Source organism: Sphaeramia orbicularis, chromosome 6, assembly GCF_902148855.1.
Source record: "Sphaeramia orbicularis chromosome 6, fSphaOr1.1, whole genome shotgun sequence".
NCBI lineage: Eukaryota > Metazoa > Chordata > Actinopteri > Kurtiformes > Apogonidae > Sphaeramia > Sphaeramia orbicularis.
The window spans coordinates 33,644,902-33,659,742 of NC_043962.1; the positions used below are offsets into that span (position 1 = coordinate 33,644,902).

Below are 14,841 nucleotides of genomic sequence, written 5' to 3' on the forward strand. Positions count from 1 at the left end.
ATGCAGGTGAGAAAAACTGTGGGGAAATTTAATGTCAAACCACAAGACCATTTCATCTGTTTGTTCTGTTCTGTACAAAGGAACACAAAATGAAGATTAACCCTGTCATGCATGAATTATTCCAACCTTAAGATTTTTTTCCTGAGTGTTTTTATTCCTCTTTAGGCATAAAAAAAAACAATGCAATTGGAAAAAAAAAAAGTATGAACTTATTTTTCATGGAGTTGCCAAAATGTCCACTCAGCTGGACACCGATGCATTTAATTTTTGAAGCAAAGAAACATGTATTTACTGATATACTGTGTGAAAACTATGTAATAAAAACATGTTTAATGCTGCTAAGCCAATGTTTTGTTACATTTTAACATACTCTAATACTAGTTATTACTCACTTCATGGAGATAATTGGCAAAAAAAACACCTTTTTGTTAAAAAAAAACCAAAACAAAAAAAAAACCTGTTAATTACAGTCTAATAACGATATCAAGCAATTTTTTACACTTAAACATATCTCTGCAGATTAGGTGTATAAAGAACAGCAAATTTACAATAATGGTATGAATTGCAGTGCAGGATGGTGCATAAGTGTCCACCGTATTGGCTGATATGGAACTAAAATAACAAAACTTATGAATATACAAAAGAACAGCTGTAGAATAACTGTCCACTGTAGTGAACACTATGTATGAAAGGGTTAAAAGAACAGAAATTATTTTTATCCCTCTGTGGTTCTCTGACAAACATGGAAAATGTTGACAGTAAATATCTTTGGCCAAGTTTTTAGTTGAATAGCCTTTTTAACCTGACCTGAATCAAGGTAAATGGGCTCTTATTATGGGAAGACGCAATGTGGCATCAAGGTGAAATATTCTTATCAGGTATTTCTTTACTAGCTGTTCCGAATATCCTTTAAAGGAGAGATTTCCGGTGAAGCTGATGCTTTATAACATTGATGCCTGATCACAGTGTTTCATTCGCTGAGGGATAACGGTGAGTGTCGTTTTTGCGTAGTCCTCGCTTTGACATGACAGGAAAATGAACATGTATTATGGTATGTGTTATTGTTTGCTCTGCAGGTAATTTGCTGACATGGCTAGCCTGAAGTGCATTCTGGGAGTTGTGGTCCTGGTGGCCGTCTCGGCCTGGGCGGAGGAGGTGAGGTTTACAACCTGCTGAACATAATTTTGAGGATGAAAATCACTTAATAATTTTTGTCTGTTTCCCATTTTTGTTTACATTTCATTCCTGGGAAAATCCTGCATCTGTAAGTTTACTATGCTTTTTGATTCACACATTATTAACCTAAAAATGTCTCACCTGATGAAAACACTGGTGTAACTGTAAGAAAAGTTTAATCAGTGAATATTGATATTTTATTTACCTCAAAGGCCACTAAGGTGTTGACTACTTCAGAGCGGATTGAGAGAGCCAACAGAGATGTGGGTAAGAATACCAAAAGTTTCTTTATAATATCAGTACGTGATAAAAACTGATATCAGTACACCTAAAGTAGTAAGATTTATCAGGGTTTTTTTTTTTTCTTAACACTTTTTCCATGGAACTCCTTGTACACGTGTTCTCTCTCTCTATATATATATAGGGCTACAAATAGATATGACATCCTTTGCTTATGTATATATTTAGCCAAAAAGGTAAATTAAATTAGAAAGAGCCATGCCATTGCAGTAATAATTAACCTATTTTATACCTTAACAAAATATATTCATTTATGTCCAAAGGAAGTGATACTGTATTTTCAACCTCCATTATTGTTCCTATTGATGGACAGAAAATGTGACCCAGTAAAAGTACAATATCACTTAGACTTAGACAGACTTTATTTGTCAGTCCAGATTTTGCATCAAAGATGAAATTTCAATGCAGTTGGTTCAGTAGGCAGCAGCAATAATACAAACAGGCTCTACAGGATACTATATGCTAGATAGAATAAACATGCATATAAAAACTATAGAATATAGAAAATAGAATAAATATGCATATAAAAAAGAAAGTGTGAGTATAAAAGTTGCGGAAATATTGAATAGTTATATTGCACGTTATAATGGAGTTTGATAATACCTATAGTTATAGTTTATACATTAGATGAACAATGGTTGCCATGAAAGCAAGTAAATATTAAAACAGTTAAGACAAGATGTTGTTTTGTGCAGTTCGTTCTGCAGATGAGCCCTATGTGGAAGACGATGTTGCATTTGATTCTGAGGCTGAGAGAAATGCTGATCCCTGTACATCTTATAGCTGCATGTGGCCCAAATCTGCTAATGGGTTGGTCTACGTGCCCTACATCATTTCCAGCGTGTACAGTGAGTATAACGAACTCAAAATTGTGATTATTAGCTCTGTCAAGTGTAACGGCGGAGGTTATGTTTTCATCGGGGTTTGTCTGTTTGTCTGTTTGCGAGGTAACTCAAAAAGTTATGGATGGATTTAGATGAAATTTTCAGGAAATGTTGGGACTGGCACAAGGAACAAATGATTAAATTTTGGTGGTGATGGGGGGGGACTGATCTGCCTTGGCGGAGGTCTGCTCCTCTAGGTTTTAAAGGATTGTTGAACATTTCACTGATGTAAAAGCAGCATTTCTTAAAAATCTAGGTCGCTGGTGTTTAGAAACTTCAAAATATGCAAAACTCAAAAGCCTCAGAAAATATGCCTAGCTGATATTTTCAAGTGAGTCAAATGAGAAACTACTTTCAGCTGATCTGCCTTTTAGTTTCTTCTTGGTTGGTTAAACTGAACATTTCCTCCAGAGATAAGACATTATAATCTTGTTTCATAGGAATTTCTGTCATATTTGTTTCTCCATAATGACTTTTCAAGAAGTGAGTTGTAAAATTACCATTTGCACTAAAATCCCACAATATGTGCATTTACAAATTCGTACAGTCTACATCCAAGTTTACATGAGATGCTTTCTGCTGTCCTAAAAGTTATTTTTACTTGTCTGAGCAGTGAAGGCTTCAGATTCCCACATCACACCTCTATAAGCTCCTTACATACTGCTGAAAAATCAAACCAGACATAAGAATATAACATTGTCGTCATATTTTTCAGCAAACAGTAGATATCAACCTTTTCAGACCCAAAATACCCTTGGTAGGACAGTGTTGTAACAGCTCATGGCATTGGAGAAACATTAGTACACTGTAAAAAAAAAAAAAATCATGTTTTTATGGAAAAAAGACAGGCAGCTGTGGTTACCAGAACAATACTGTAAAAAACACATCAAACTGTAAACACATTTACAGAGTAACATGTAGATTTAACATTTTAAACATGTATATTTAACACTGGATTTAGGTGATATTTACATGTTTAAAATGTTAAATGTATCTTTTTATTAGTTTTTTATTTTAAAAAAAGTATGAGAACAGGCCGTTATTTCAACATCATGGTCTTGCAATTTAAACGACACCACATTGTTTTTTAATTTACAGTTTTATTTTCTCAAAACAATAGAAATACCTAATTTCTACATACAAATCTGGTTTTGTTAACATACTCTTCCTGTAATAACTACAGCTATATTTAATTTAATAGTTAACACAAAATCTTTTCAAATTAACAACCTCGCATTGTATTTTCACTTACAGTTTTTTTATGTTGCAATTTTACAATTTTTTGGGGTTAATTCTATGGTTATTTTTTACACTGTATCTATGTTAATATATTTATTAATTTTATTGGTAAGTTTAGACAATAAGGAGAGAATTAATTAGGTCTGGTAGTGTAGGTACAAGCCTTTAACTGAGACTGTTTTTAAGTAGAGAGAACTTTAAATACCCTTCCATCAACCATAGTTTTTATACAGGATTGAAATGTGGATGTGAAGACTTTTAAATCATTTATTATGTCCTGTATTTAACCAGAAAAATTATTATTTAGAATAAAATCTTATCTCCAAGAATGACCTTATCCAAGTAGTGAAGTGCTCTGATGTGTCTACACACTTTGACCAGGGAAGGATGAGAACGTAGTTTTTTGAATGGAGAGGATTTTATAGTAGTTTACTTTGTGCTCACAATAAAACTGAGGTCTCTGATAAATAAATTATGTTCAGTTGAGAGTATTGTTCACATGAACAACCAATACCTATAATGTTTTGAAAATATTGTGTCTTTCACATCTTTGTATGATGATTTCACTATGATTGATCTGTTTTCCAGCTCCCAGAGAGGTATCAATCATCGAACGTGGCCTCTTCTCCTTCCATGACGTGTCCTGCATCCGTTTTATCAAACGCACCAGCCAGAGAGACTATCTGAACATCCAGTCCCTCAACGGGTAAATGTGCATCAGAAGACTCTTACTGTTCTTCACTTACGCATTACAGAATAACACAGTGTTCAGACTGAAATATAATTATAATTTAGAAGTTTTAGGGTGAATTGTTTTAGTATTAAGTAGTTATTGTTTTAACATAGGATTCTTTTGTTTAATCTGTTTTATTTCAGAAATGTTAATATTGAATTTTTTGTGACCAGGATTTATGTAGTACTCTGTTTTAGTTCAAATATTTTGTCAGTAGGTTAAGCTTGTTAAGATAGGAAACATCTGTATGCACAAGAGTTAAGTATGTTCTGTTCTTCCTCTAGATACACGTCTGAACACACAAATTCACACACATAGTGTTGTCAAACATAGGTGATAAGAGGTAAACTTATTGTTGGCATAAGTTTACTTACAGTTGAGGCCCCACATCTGTTTGACCTTTTGAGATAACACTAACTTAAAGACCAACCCATTAGTACAGGTGAGCCCGCCTATAGGGACAGTAAATATACAAATCATCTAATGTTCAGGGCTCATTGTTTTTTGAGTCCTTAGCTGAATGTCCATCTTATTTGTGACCTGAATAAATTTTGTCAACTTTGTGACCGATCTGAATCCAGACTCATCCCTGGAGCTTCCAATAAAACACAGGTGTCAAACATATGGCCTGGGGGCCAAATCCAGCCCACCAAAGGGTCCAGTCCGGCCCTTGGGAAGACATTTTGAAATGCAAAAATTACACTAAGATAATAACAATCCTTTTAGTTCGGGCTCCACATTCAGACCAATTCAATCTCAAGTGGGTCATAATAACCTATAAATACTTAAAACTCCAAATTTCTCTCTTCCATCCATCCATCCATTATCCACCGCTTATCCGGGGCCGGGTCGCGGGGGTAACAGTCTAAGCAGGGATGCCCAGACTTCCCTCTCCCTAGACACCTCCTCCAGCTCTTCCGGGGGGACCCCGAGGCGTTCCCAGGCCAGCCGAGAGACATAGTCTCTCCAACGTGTCCTAGGTCTTCCCCGAGGTCTCCTCCCAGTGGGACATGCTCAGAACACCTCCCCAGGGAGGCATCCAGGAGGCATCCGAAACAGATGCCCGAGCCACCTCAGCTGGCCCCTCTCGACGTGGAGGAGCAGCGGCTCTACTCCGAGCTCCTCCCTGGTGACTGAGCTCCTCACCCTATCCCTCAGGGTGCGCCCAGCCACCCGACGGAGGAAACTCATTTCGACCGCTTGTATCCGGGATCTTGTCCTTTCGGTCATGACCCAAAGCTCATGACCATGACCAAATTTCTCTCTTTGTAAATGTAAATATTTTCACGTATTTACACTAAAACAAAGTATAATTTCACAAAAAATGTGAATAACCTGAACAAATATGAACAACCTGAAATGTTTTATGAGAAGTAACTACAATTTTAACAAGATTCCGCCTGCTATTAAATATTTTGTGTATTTGTAGACCCACTGTGATCTATCTGTAAGTTATAATAAACACATGTGTAAATGATAAACTGAGGCATAATATTGTTAAAATTACACTTATTTTTTCAGTTTGTTCATGTTATTCACGTTGTTTGAAGTCATAGTTTGTAGATGCAAACATTTTCATTGTTTAGTTTTACTTATTCTAATACATAGAGAAAATTTTGGAGCTGACATTATTTATATATTGTCATGTTATTATTTTACTGGTTCGGCCCACTTCAGATCAAAATTAGCTGAATGTGGCCCCTGAACTAAAATGAGTTTGACACCCCTGCCAAAAAAAACAAACAAACACTTTAACAAGACTCACATGTCGTTTCAGGTGTTACTCCTATATTGGGCGTCGTGGCAACGGTCAGAATCTGTCTCTGCGGCGTTCAGGCTGTGTTTACCATGACACTGTCCAACATGAGCTGCTCCACGCCCTGGGCTTCCACCATGAGCAAAAACGCTCTGACCGTGATCAGTACATCCGTGTTGTTCTGGAGAACGTCACCCCTGGTTTGTCTGCACAGGCTGCAACATCTGCACTCAGAAACACCAGCAGCAGATTGCACTTTGAGACGTATATTTGTCATATATTCAAGGGAAACGAAAACAATATTTGATAGAAGTGGAACCAATATTTAAAGCCAATGTACAGATGTAATGTCTGCCCAGTGTAGAAGAAGACTTCAGTGATGGTTCCAGTCTGGACCACCATGCTTTCATCAATGCAGTGACCTTTAAAGATTTAATCCATCGCTTATCAATAAAATACAGAGAGACATGCAGAAACCCAAAATCAGAACGCTTCTGAAAATGCCAGAGGGGTAATTTCAACATTTTCAAACCAATAATACAGTGTGTGTCAACATTTCTCAAGACATATATACCAAATTTGTATTTTCACTGGAACTATATTCATAAATCAGTTATCATTAGGTTTATGGAAAAATATCAGGTTTTTTACAGAATCTGGACATTTGTGATTAAATGACTCACAAAACCAAACCATGATGTTTTACTAACCTTGAACCAAGTGCTTTTATTGTCTAAACCTAAAGAAAAAAAGGCTGCAAAGCAAAGATATTTAATAATAAGACTAATAATGTCAGTAGTAATTGTTTAAATAATTAAAACAAAAAAAGAGAAGAAGACAGAAAGCAAGCCAGCATACCAGCAAGAAAGAAAGAAAGAAAGATTAGACAGAGGTGTTAAAATGAAATAATGTTCAGGAAACACACAATGACTGATTATGCTGAGATTTTTCATATTTGTGGTTTCCAGATCTTAAATGGTAATATTATTTCTAGTCATTAGGTTTTCTTGCATGTCTTATTGGTTTACATAATATGTAATATAACACTGGATTATATGTGAACAGTGCAGCATCGTCATCATCATAACTACATACAGTTATTGTACAGGCACAGATAAATCGTGTTATAATTCTGTTTTCTGCTTTGATTCATAGGAATATCTATGGAATCTATGTCTATCTCTAATCTATCTATCTATCTATGGAATGTCTATGGAATGACCTGCCTCTACACCTACGGTCCATGGACTCTGTAGAGAGCTTTAAGAAACACCTCAAAACCCTCCTGTTCAAAAAGGCTTTTTAGTCTCCCACCTGACCCAGGGCCACCACAAACTGATTACACTCTATGTATTCATCATAACGTACTCCATGTGTCATCCCCCCCCCCCAGTCTCTCTATATCTCTATCGCTCTCTCTTTTCTCCTCCTTTACTCTCTCTCTCTCTCTCTTTAACCCCAACTGGTCAAGGCAGACAGCCATCCTTCAGGAGTCTGGGCCTGCTCGAGGTTTCTGCCCGTTAAAGGGAAGTTTTTCCTCGCCACTGTCACCAATCACAAGTGTTTGCTCCTGAAGGATTCTGTTGGGTCTCTGTAAACTTAATTTGATTCTGATTTGAATAGATAAAGCACTTTGTGACTCTGTCTGTGAAAAGTGCTCTATAAATAAAATTTACTTTACTTTACTTTACTATAGGAAAGGAGCACAACTTTGATAAAGTTGCCACTCTGAACCAGGGAACCACCTATGACTATGGCTCTGTCATGCACTACTCCAAGTATGTATCACAAAACATCACATTTCACATAACAGGGCAAAGGGAATTCATTTTCCACACTGTCAAAGCATTTGTCTGTGGACTACTGTTTTGAACAACAGCTATGTTATATATTATTCATAGTTTGGGCAAATATCATTTCCTCCCAGTGGGTTCCCTGTCTTTGTCTTTCCCCTCTGTATTGGATTTCACTCATTTAAATACCATAAACCTTTTAACCAAACAGAAGACACCTGTCACAACATGTAACATAGTGCTGCATTTCTACTCCTTAATATTGGTGTTGTATTGGCTTTAAAAAGCAGTATAATTATTCAAAGTTCAATATTTACAGCTACATTTTGCAAAAACAAGGCTCATTGTTAGATACTACAAACTCTAAATGTACAGGTTTTGTATTGTAATTGGTAATGTTTTTTTTCTTTTTTTTGCTTTAATTTTTTTTTTTTCACAGTTTGGCCACCAATTATCCCCTTTACCTTTATAACAACAATAATGATGATGTTTGTTTTTCAGGTACGCCTTCTCCGGGAACGGCCAGCCCACTTTGGTGGCGATCCCCGACTCCAGTGTTCAGTTTGGGACGGCCACTGAGATGAGCCAGAAGGACATCATCAGACTCAACAGGCTGTACAAGTGCTAAACACTCTGAGTCACCTTAACACAGCAGCACTTTCACATATATGACCTTTAATCAGCTTAAAAGAAGGCCAGAACATTATTTTCAGTATATGATCATTTTGTTCAAAGAGGATTACTCATTGTTTAATAAACCTTTCCTATTCTTCCTGTTGGAAATGTGTCAATGTGTGAACATTTAATATTCTCTTGAGTTGGATAGTGAATCCTGACTAATGCAATGATGTGTGACTTCTGCGACTTTCATTTTTCTCCTTGTCACCATGTAAAACTAAGGAACCTAAACTAAACTAATACTAATGCTAGGTATTCTGTGTATATATTAGGATGGGTAAATTCAGATTCAGATTCAGAAAACTTTCTTTATCCCATACAGGCAATTCATTTGCAGCTTACCACAGAGATCAGCCCTCATCCAAAGTGCAATGTGACAAACATAAATAAATAAATACAAGATCACTGATAGCAAATAAGAATAATGCATTTAAATAATCAACAGTAAATAATCAATAAATACCAATGCAGACTAAAACACTAAAAGACCCTATTGGTTCTGCTAACATAAAAAACAAATCTCCTATAAAATGACTAAAATGGCTGCTGTCAGAGTTTTAAAGTGTGATAGCTGAAGGAGTAAAAGATTTTGAATATCTGTTGGTTCTCCTCTGAGGTGCATGGTAACGCCGGCCTGAAGGCATCAAAACAAAGTTCTTATGTAACACATGGTGAGGATCCCTTATGATGGTCTCTGCTTTCCTCACCACCTGAAGCTGCCAGAGGGAAGACAAGTCTCTGAGTCTGACGCCAATGATCTTGGAGCATATTTTTTCAGTGGCATGCAGACTGTTCTCGTCTTTCATAGTTAAAACATTGAACCAACAGATAAAATAAAATGTTAAAAGGCTTTCAATAAATGAACAATAAAAGTTCCTTAAAATCTTCTGACTGACATTTAAGAAATTCAGTCTCCTCATCAGATGGATTCTCTGTCGGCCCCTAAAATGCAGATAATGAATTTTTCTACTGGAATAATAAGTCGGGTTAGCCTTTAATCTTTAAACAACTTTTAATTAAAGACAATAAATAAGGAATGAAGCAAAACACAGAGACAAGAGACAAGTGGAAACACAAGGAGACGTCACTGTTCAGTTAATAGACTTCTGAGATCACACTGATGTTGTGAATTCTTCAAGCCCCAAAACATTTCCATGGCTTTGGTTTTACTCATGGGTCTGATGTCAGTACTTTTGATCTCCACCTGTGGGTTGAATTTGACCAGCCCCTCCTCTGAATACCAAGTAGATTATTTTATTGATACTGCTATTGATCGGTGCATCCAGTTAACAATCAAAACAAAATAAAAATTCTGATTCTGATTTAGTGATTTATTCCGAGCATGCAATGAAATTTAACATATATGCGAAGTAGTAAAACATACATAATAACACAAATATCAAGAATCATAACAATCTTAGCCAGAAGAACAGCACAATAGTTCCATTTACATGCCTGAAAAGGGGTGGGAAGAAGTGCAACTTATCAAATGATGCAAAAATCAGTAGTATGTCATGAAATTACAATTCAGTTCAATACACTTCAATACACTTTATTTATCCCCAATTATTAACACTAATACCGACATAGGGTTTTGAAACTGATCCATGAACATCAGGGAAGATAGGTGGAGATATGACTGAATATTTGGTTTCTCTGCAGCATACATAACAAGTGCTAAGCAGCACCTCCTTACAGAAACAATGGCATACCGAGTAAATTTGTGACAAAAATATTTTCAGAATCAGAAACCCTGTCTGCAAACTACAAAATCTGACTTGATAGAAATTTTAAATGACACAAATTTTAAGCTACCTTATATAAGGCACACAGGAACACAAAAATTAAGTCAGTATCAATTCAGAACAGACATTTTGTAGGAAAGAAACTAAAAGAGAAAAGAGTTTACCTACAAATTTCCAGCATCATATAGAACAGGGGTGTCAAACTCATTTTAGTTCAGGGGCCACATTCACCCCAATATGATCTCAAGTGGGCCGGACAAGTTAAATAATACCAGAGAAAAAAGTAAAATTACATTATGATAATGTTTATATCTACATTGTTTCCTTAAAAATCTGAATAACATGAATAACTTGAAATGTCTTAAGAAAAACAAGTGCAGTTTTAACAATATTCTGCATCAGTTTGACATTTACACATGTGTAGAACAATTTACATTATAATTATAAATACATATAATATTGATAAAATTGCATTTACTTTTCTCAAGACATTTCCTTTTGTTCATGTTTGTTCAGGTTATTCACATTTCTTGTAAAAGGATAGTTTGTTAATGTAAACATTTTCATGTAATTTAACTTTTTTTTTACACTAAAACAAAGATAAAATCTGCAGTTGTCATTATTTATAGTTTATTATGACAGTATTTTTCTGATCTGACCCACTTGATATCTAATTGGTTTATATGTGTATGTAAAAAGATTTTTAAACTATTCAGTGTTAATATTTTCAGTGTAATTTTTGCATTTCACAAATTCATCCTAGGGGCCAGATTGGACCCTCTAGCGGGCTGGATTTGGCCCCCGGGCCGCATGTTTGACACCTGTGATATAGAAAATGGAGTTTGTATGAAGATTTTCCTTGCTTGACTTGATCTGTATCAAACATTCATAGCGACAATCATAATGCATGATTATCTCAGGCACAAATCATTTAAAGAATTTACTTGAGTTTGCATAAGACAGCAGTGTCTCCAACAGAGGACAACTCAAGTCCAGCGTACAGAGGCTGAGTGAATATGGTCTGGACTCTGTGGAGGAGAGTCATGGTTTCAGAGATGCTGTGAAAGGACAGAACACCTGCTCTGTGATCCACATACACTCCCATTCTGGACGAAAAAGGACCTGAGACAGGAGCCTGGACATTGTTGAACCAAAATTCATACTTTGTTTTATGACAGTCCAAGGCCCATGATTTATCATTGTATCCAAATACACATTCATACAAGAATCCTTCCCTCTTAATATCCTTGTATGCGACTGCGACAGAAAACCTTCCATTCCCACTAAACTCCACCTCCCAGTAACAGCGACCAGTCAGACTCTCTCTGCTCAGGACCTGATACCTGTTGCGGAATCTGTCGGAGTGATGAGAATATCTCTGATTTTCCTTCTTCAGTGTTATTCTTTTCTCCCCTTTAGACACTGACAGCTGAGTGTGTGCTGTGTTTGGATCCAGTGTGATTTTACATGAATATTTTAAGAATTCTGCTCTGGTCTTTGGCTCAGTTTGTGGATTTGACAGTAAAACATCCACTTGAGCGATTGTCAGTGAGATGTTTGTCCATTCCTCTGTCAGAATGGGCTGTATTTTACTTCTTAGCTCCAACACAGCTGCTGTCACGTCCTCAAAGTAGCGCAGAAGACACATATTCATGCCGGGTGAGTCTGCAGGTTCAGTGAGTTTTAACACTGATGGATAACTGTGTAAAAACTGGTTGTGGTCGTCTATGTGTGAGAGTTTCTCTAGCTCAACGTCTTTCCTCCTCAGCTCACTGATCTCCTGCTCCAGCTCCTTCTGAAGCTCCTTGACTCGACTCACTTCAGTTTCCTGCTGGGACCTGATCTGCTCCTTCACATCAGACCGTCTTTGCTCCATGAGACGGATCAGCTCAGTGAACATCTTCTCACTGTTCTGCACTGCTTCATCAGCAGAGCAATTGATTGCCTCTACCTCCTGTCCAAACACCTTCACGTCGTTCTCTTTGTCGTGGATTTTCTGCTGGACTTTCTGTCGATTCACCTCCAGCTCTTTCTGCTTCTCAGTCCTTTCTGCTGCAACTGAGACCGTGTCGTGGCCTTTATGTTCATTCACGGGGCAGAGATAACAGATGCACTGCTGATCATGACGGCAGAACATATTCATCACCTCATGGTGTTGAGGGCAGATGTTCTCCTGGAGCTTCTCAGAAGGATCCACCAGCTTGTGGTTTTTAAAAGTAGGTGACTGATAATGAGGCTGAAGGTGTTTCTCACAGTAAGACACCAGACACTGGAGACAGGACTTTACAGCTTTCAACTTCCTTCCATAACATACATCACAGGCCACATCTTCAGCTCCAGCATAGCAGCAATCCGCAGCAGCATCTTGACATTCCATCTTCTTCAGCTCCTCCACTAAAGCTGCCAACATGGTGTTTTTCACCAGAGCAGGCCTCGGTGTGAGGGTCTGCCTGCACTGAGGACAGCTGTAGAGTTTCTTCTCATCCTGTCCATCCCAGTGGGCTTTAATACAGTTCATGCAGTAGCTGTGTCCACAGGGAATGGTCACCGGCTTCGTCAGTAGATCCAAACAGACCGAACAGTAAAATGTCTCTTCGTCGAGCTGAACGCCTTTCTGTGCCATTTCTCCTCTCTCGGACGACGACTGTGTGATTTTCAAATGGGTAAAGATTACACAAGTTATGCTCAGCTCTACACAGTGAGTCTAAAGGGGAGGAGACAAGGAAGTACAGACAATGGAGCTGCTGCGTTTGTTACAAGAAATCTAATAAAAGTCTGTTATAAATAACAGAAGAGGAACAACTCCTACAAGATACATGTAGAGACAGAGAGTCAGCACAAGTTTTCAGATGGCATTCATATCGATCAGGAAACAAATAAGTTTGTGTTCAGAACATTTGTTGTATTAATAAGTAAAATATTAACAACAACTGACAGATTTTATACTCCAAGAACATGCCACTGTAAGGTGAATGTGCTAAACTGTTTATCAAAAACAGCCTCATTCTGAACTTTAACCTGATTACAAAACTAACGATAATGAATAAGCTTCCTTTAACCCTTTGTAGACTACAAACAAAATCATTAGTTTTGAGCAGAAATAGAGTTACAAAAGGTAGCTCTTCTCTTTGTGTCAAAGCAGTCAAAAATACAGAGGCTCTAAAGATGAACACTGTCATTTGAGGTGTTTTAGGAGGAAAAGGGCCTCAGTTACATTATCATTCTTTTTCATTGAGCTTTGAATGAGATCCTGGAAGAACAAAGAATACTTTGGCCAGTCTTTGTCAAACAGTTTATTCAATAAATAGCTGAACATGTTAACTTTTGTATCATTTACATAAGTCATATAAGATAGTAACTGCACTACAATGTACTGTATATTTCAAAATTACCTGCTACTATAAACTTTGGCCACAAGATGGCAGCGTTTAGTGGCTAATGTTAAGATTGCTTGGTTTGTCAACTTCAGTTGGACAGAGCTGGAGGATGGTCATGTGAGACTTTTTATGGTAGTACTTAAATATATTAGTAACTTGTTACATTACTGTTGTGTGAGTAATTTAAATAACAAAACTGTCATTATTTAAGCAGCGTGTATGTATGTCTAGTGCAGGTTCAGAGAAAACACTGTGAATGCAATCCACATACATCAAATATTTTCAGTTATTTAGTATATTTAAGGTTTAGAATTGCTTTTTCTTTGTTTTCTTTCAGTGTTCAGCCAGAACCCAATGCTATATTTTGTACTTTCTCTACTGTATTTTGTATTCTGCTCAAACTGTCAGCTCATTTAAATCAGGCCTGAAAACATTATTGTTTACTGCAGCTTTCTCTGAAACTCTTAAATAATGTCTTTTAAATTAACTTTAAAATCCCATTTTATCACTGATGATTTTAATGTCTGTTTTAATTTTAAAGTTAATGTTTTTAAAATAACTAATGTATTTTATTTTAACTTTCTCTCATCTTAAATGTATTTTTATGCCTCTCCTGTGATGCTTTCATGTTTTATGTAAAGCACTTTGAATCGTCCTGTACATGAAATGTGCTATACAAATAAGCTTGCCTCGCCTTGCCTACCATATTTTTAAAATTACTGATATTCTTTAAAACCTTTCTCCACATTTTTTGACAACTGTTGTAAAAACGTGTTGGTTGATCTCTAACAAATTCAACTTATCATGGGGAAATGATCATTCGTTATGGTGATGACCCTTCTGAACCAGCCCCACCACCAACATAAACCCTTATATGTCACTAATTATGCAGAACATTTTATAGCACTGCATCATTTTTATCTTTACATTTACTTCCATACATGGAGTTATGAAATTGAAATGAAATGTCCTGCCCACACCACTGGGGCGTGCATTTAACCCATTAACACATAAACTTTCCCACTTCCTGCTGTTCTCGCCCACCTTCTATCTAGAATCATGATTCTTTATCATCATTGTATAAACATTCAATGAGATTCAGGTACACTATGCTCAATAAATATGTTTAAAAGTAGAAAATATATTAAAAATATACTACA

General features: G+C 36.6%; 2 protein-coding genes across 2 annotated transcripts; one reads left to right on the forward strand and one right to left on the reverse strand.

The window, feature by feature from the left end:
* The first annotated feature begins 1,089 nt into the window (after positions 1–1,089).
* Positions 1,090–8,509, forward strand: LOC115421015 (high choriolytic enzyme 1-like). Its single transcript, XM_030136665.1, has 7 exons — positions 1,090–1,155; positions 1,389–1,443; positions 2,172–2,324; positions 4,188–4,305; positions 6,110–6,288; positions 7,785–7,866; positions 8,383–8,509. The coding sequence occupies exons 1-7, from the start codon at positions 1,090–1,092 to the stop codon at positions 8,507–8,509; spliced, it is 780 nt and encodes a 259-aa protein (XP_029992525.1).
* Positions 8,510–11,153: 2,644 nt separating this feature from the next.
* Positions 11,154–12,937, reverse strand: LOC115421014 (tripartite motif-containing protein 16-like). The gene has a single exon (XM_030136664.1). It carries the CDS (start codon positions 12,925–12,927, stop codon positions 11,245–11,247), a length of 1,683 nt encoding a protein of 560 aa, XP_029992524.1. The 5' UTR covers positions 12,928–12,937; the 3' UTR covers positions 11,154–11,244.
* Positions 12,938–14,841: the final 1,904 nt, after the last annotated feature.

Bases quoted from the DNA above. Each gene is read 5' to 3' on its own strand.
- LOC115421015 (XM_030136665.1), top strand. From the start codon at position 1,090: ATGGCTAGCCTGAAGTGCATTCTGGGAGTTGTGGTCCTGGTGGCCGTC. The intron at 4,306-6,109 runs GTAAATGTGCAT...ATGTCGTTTCAG, and splicing joins AACATCCAGTCCCTCAACGG to GTGTTACTCCTATATTGGGC. The intron at 6,289-7,784 runs GTTTGTCTGCAC...ACTTTACTATAG, and splicing joins TCTGGAGAACGTCACCCCTG to GAAAGGAGCACAACTTTGAT.
- LOC115421014 (XM_030136664.1), bottom strand. From the start codon at position 12,927: ATGGCACAGAAAGGCGTTCAGCTCGACGAAGAGACATTTTACTGTTCG.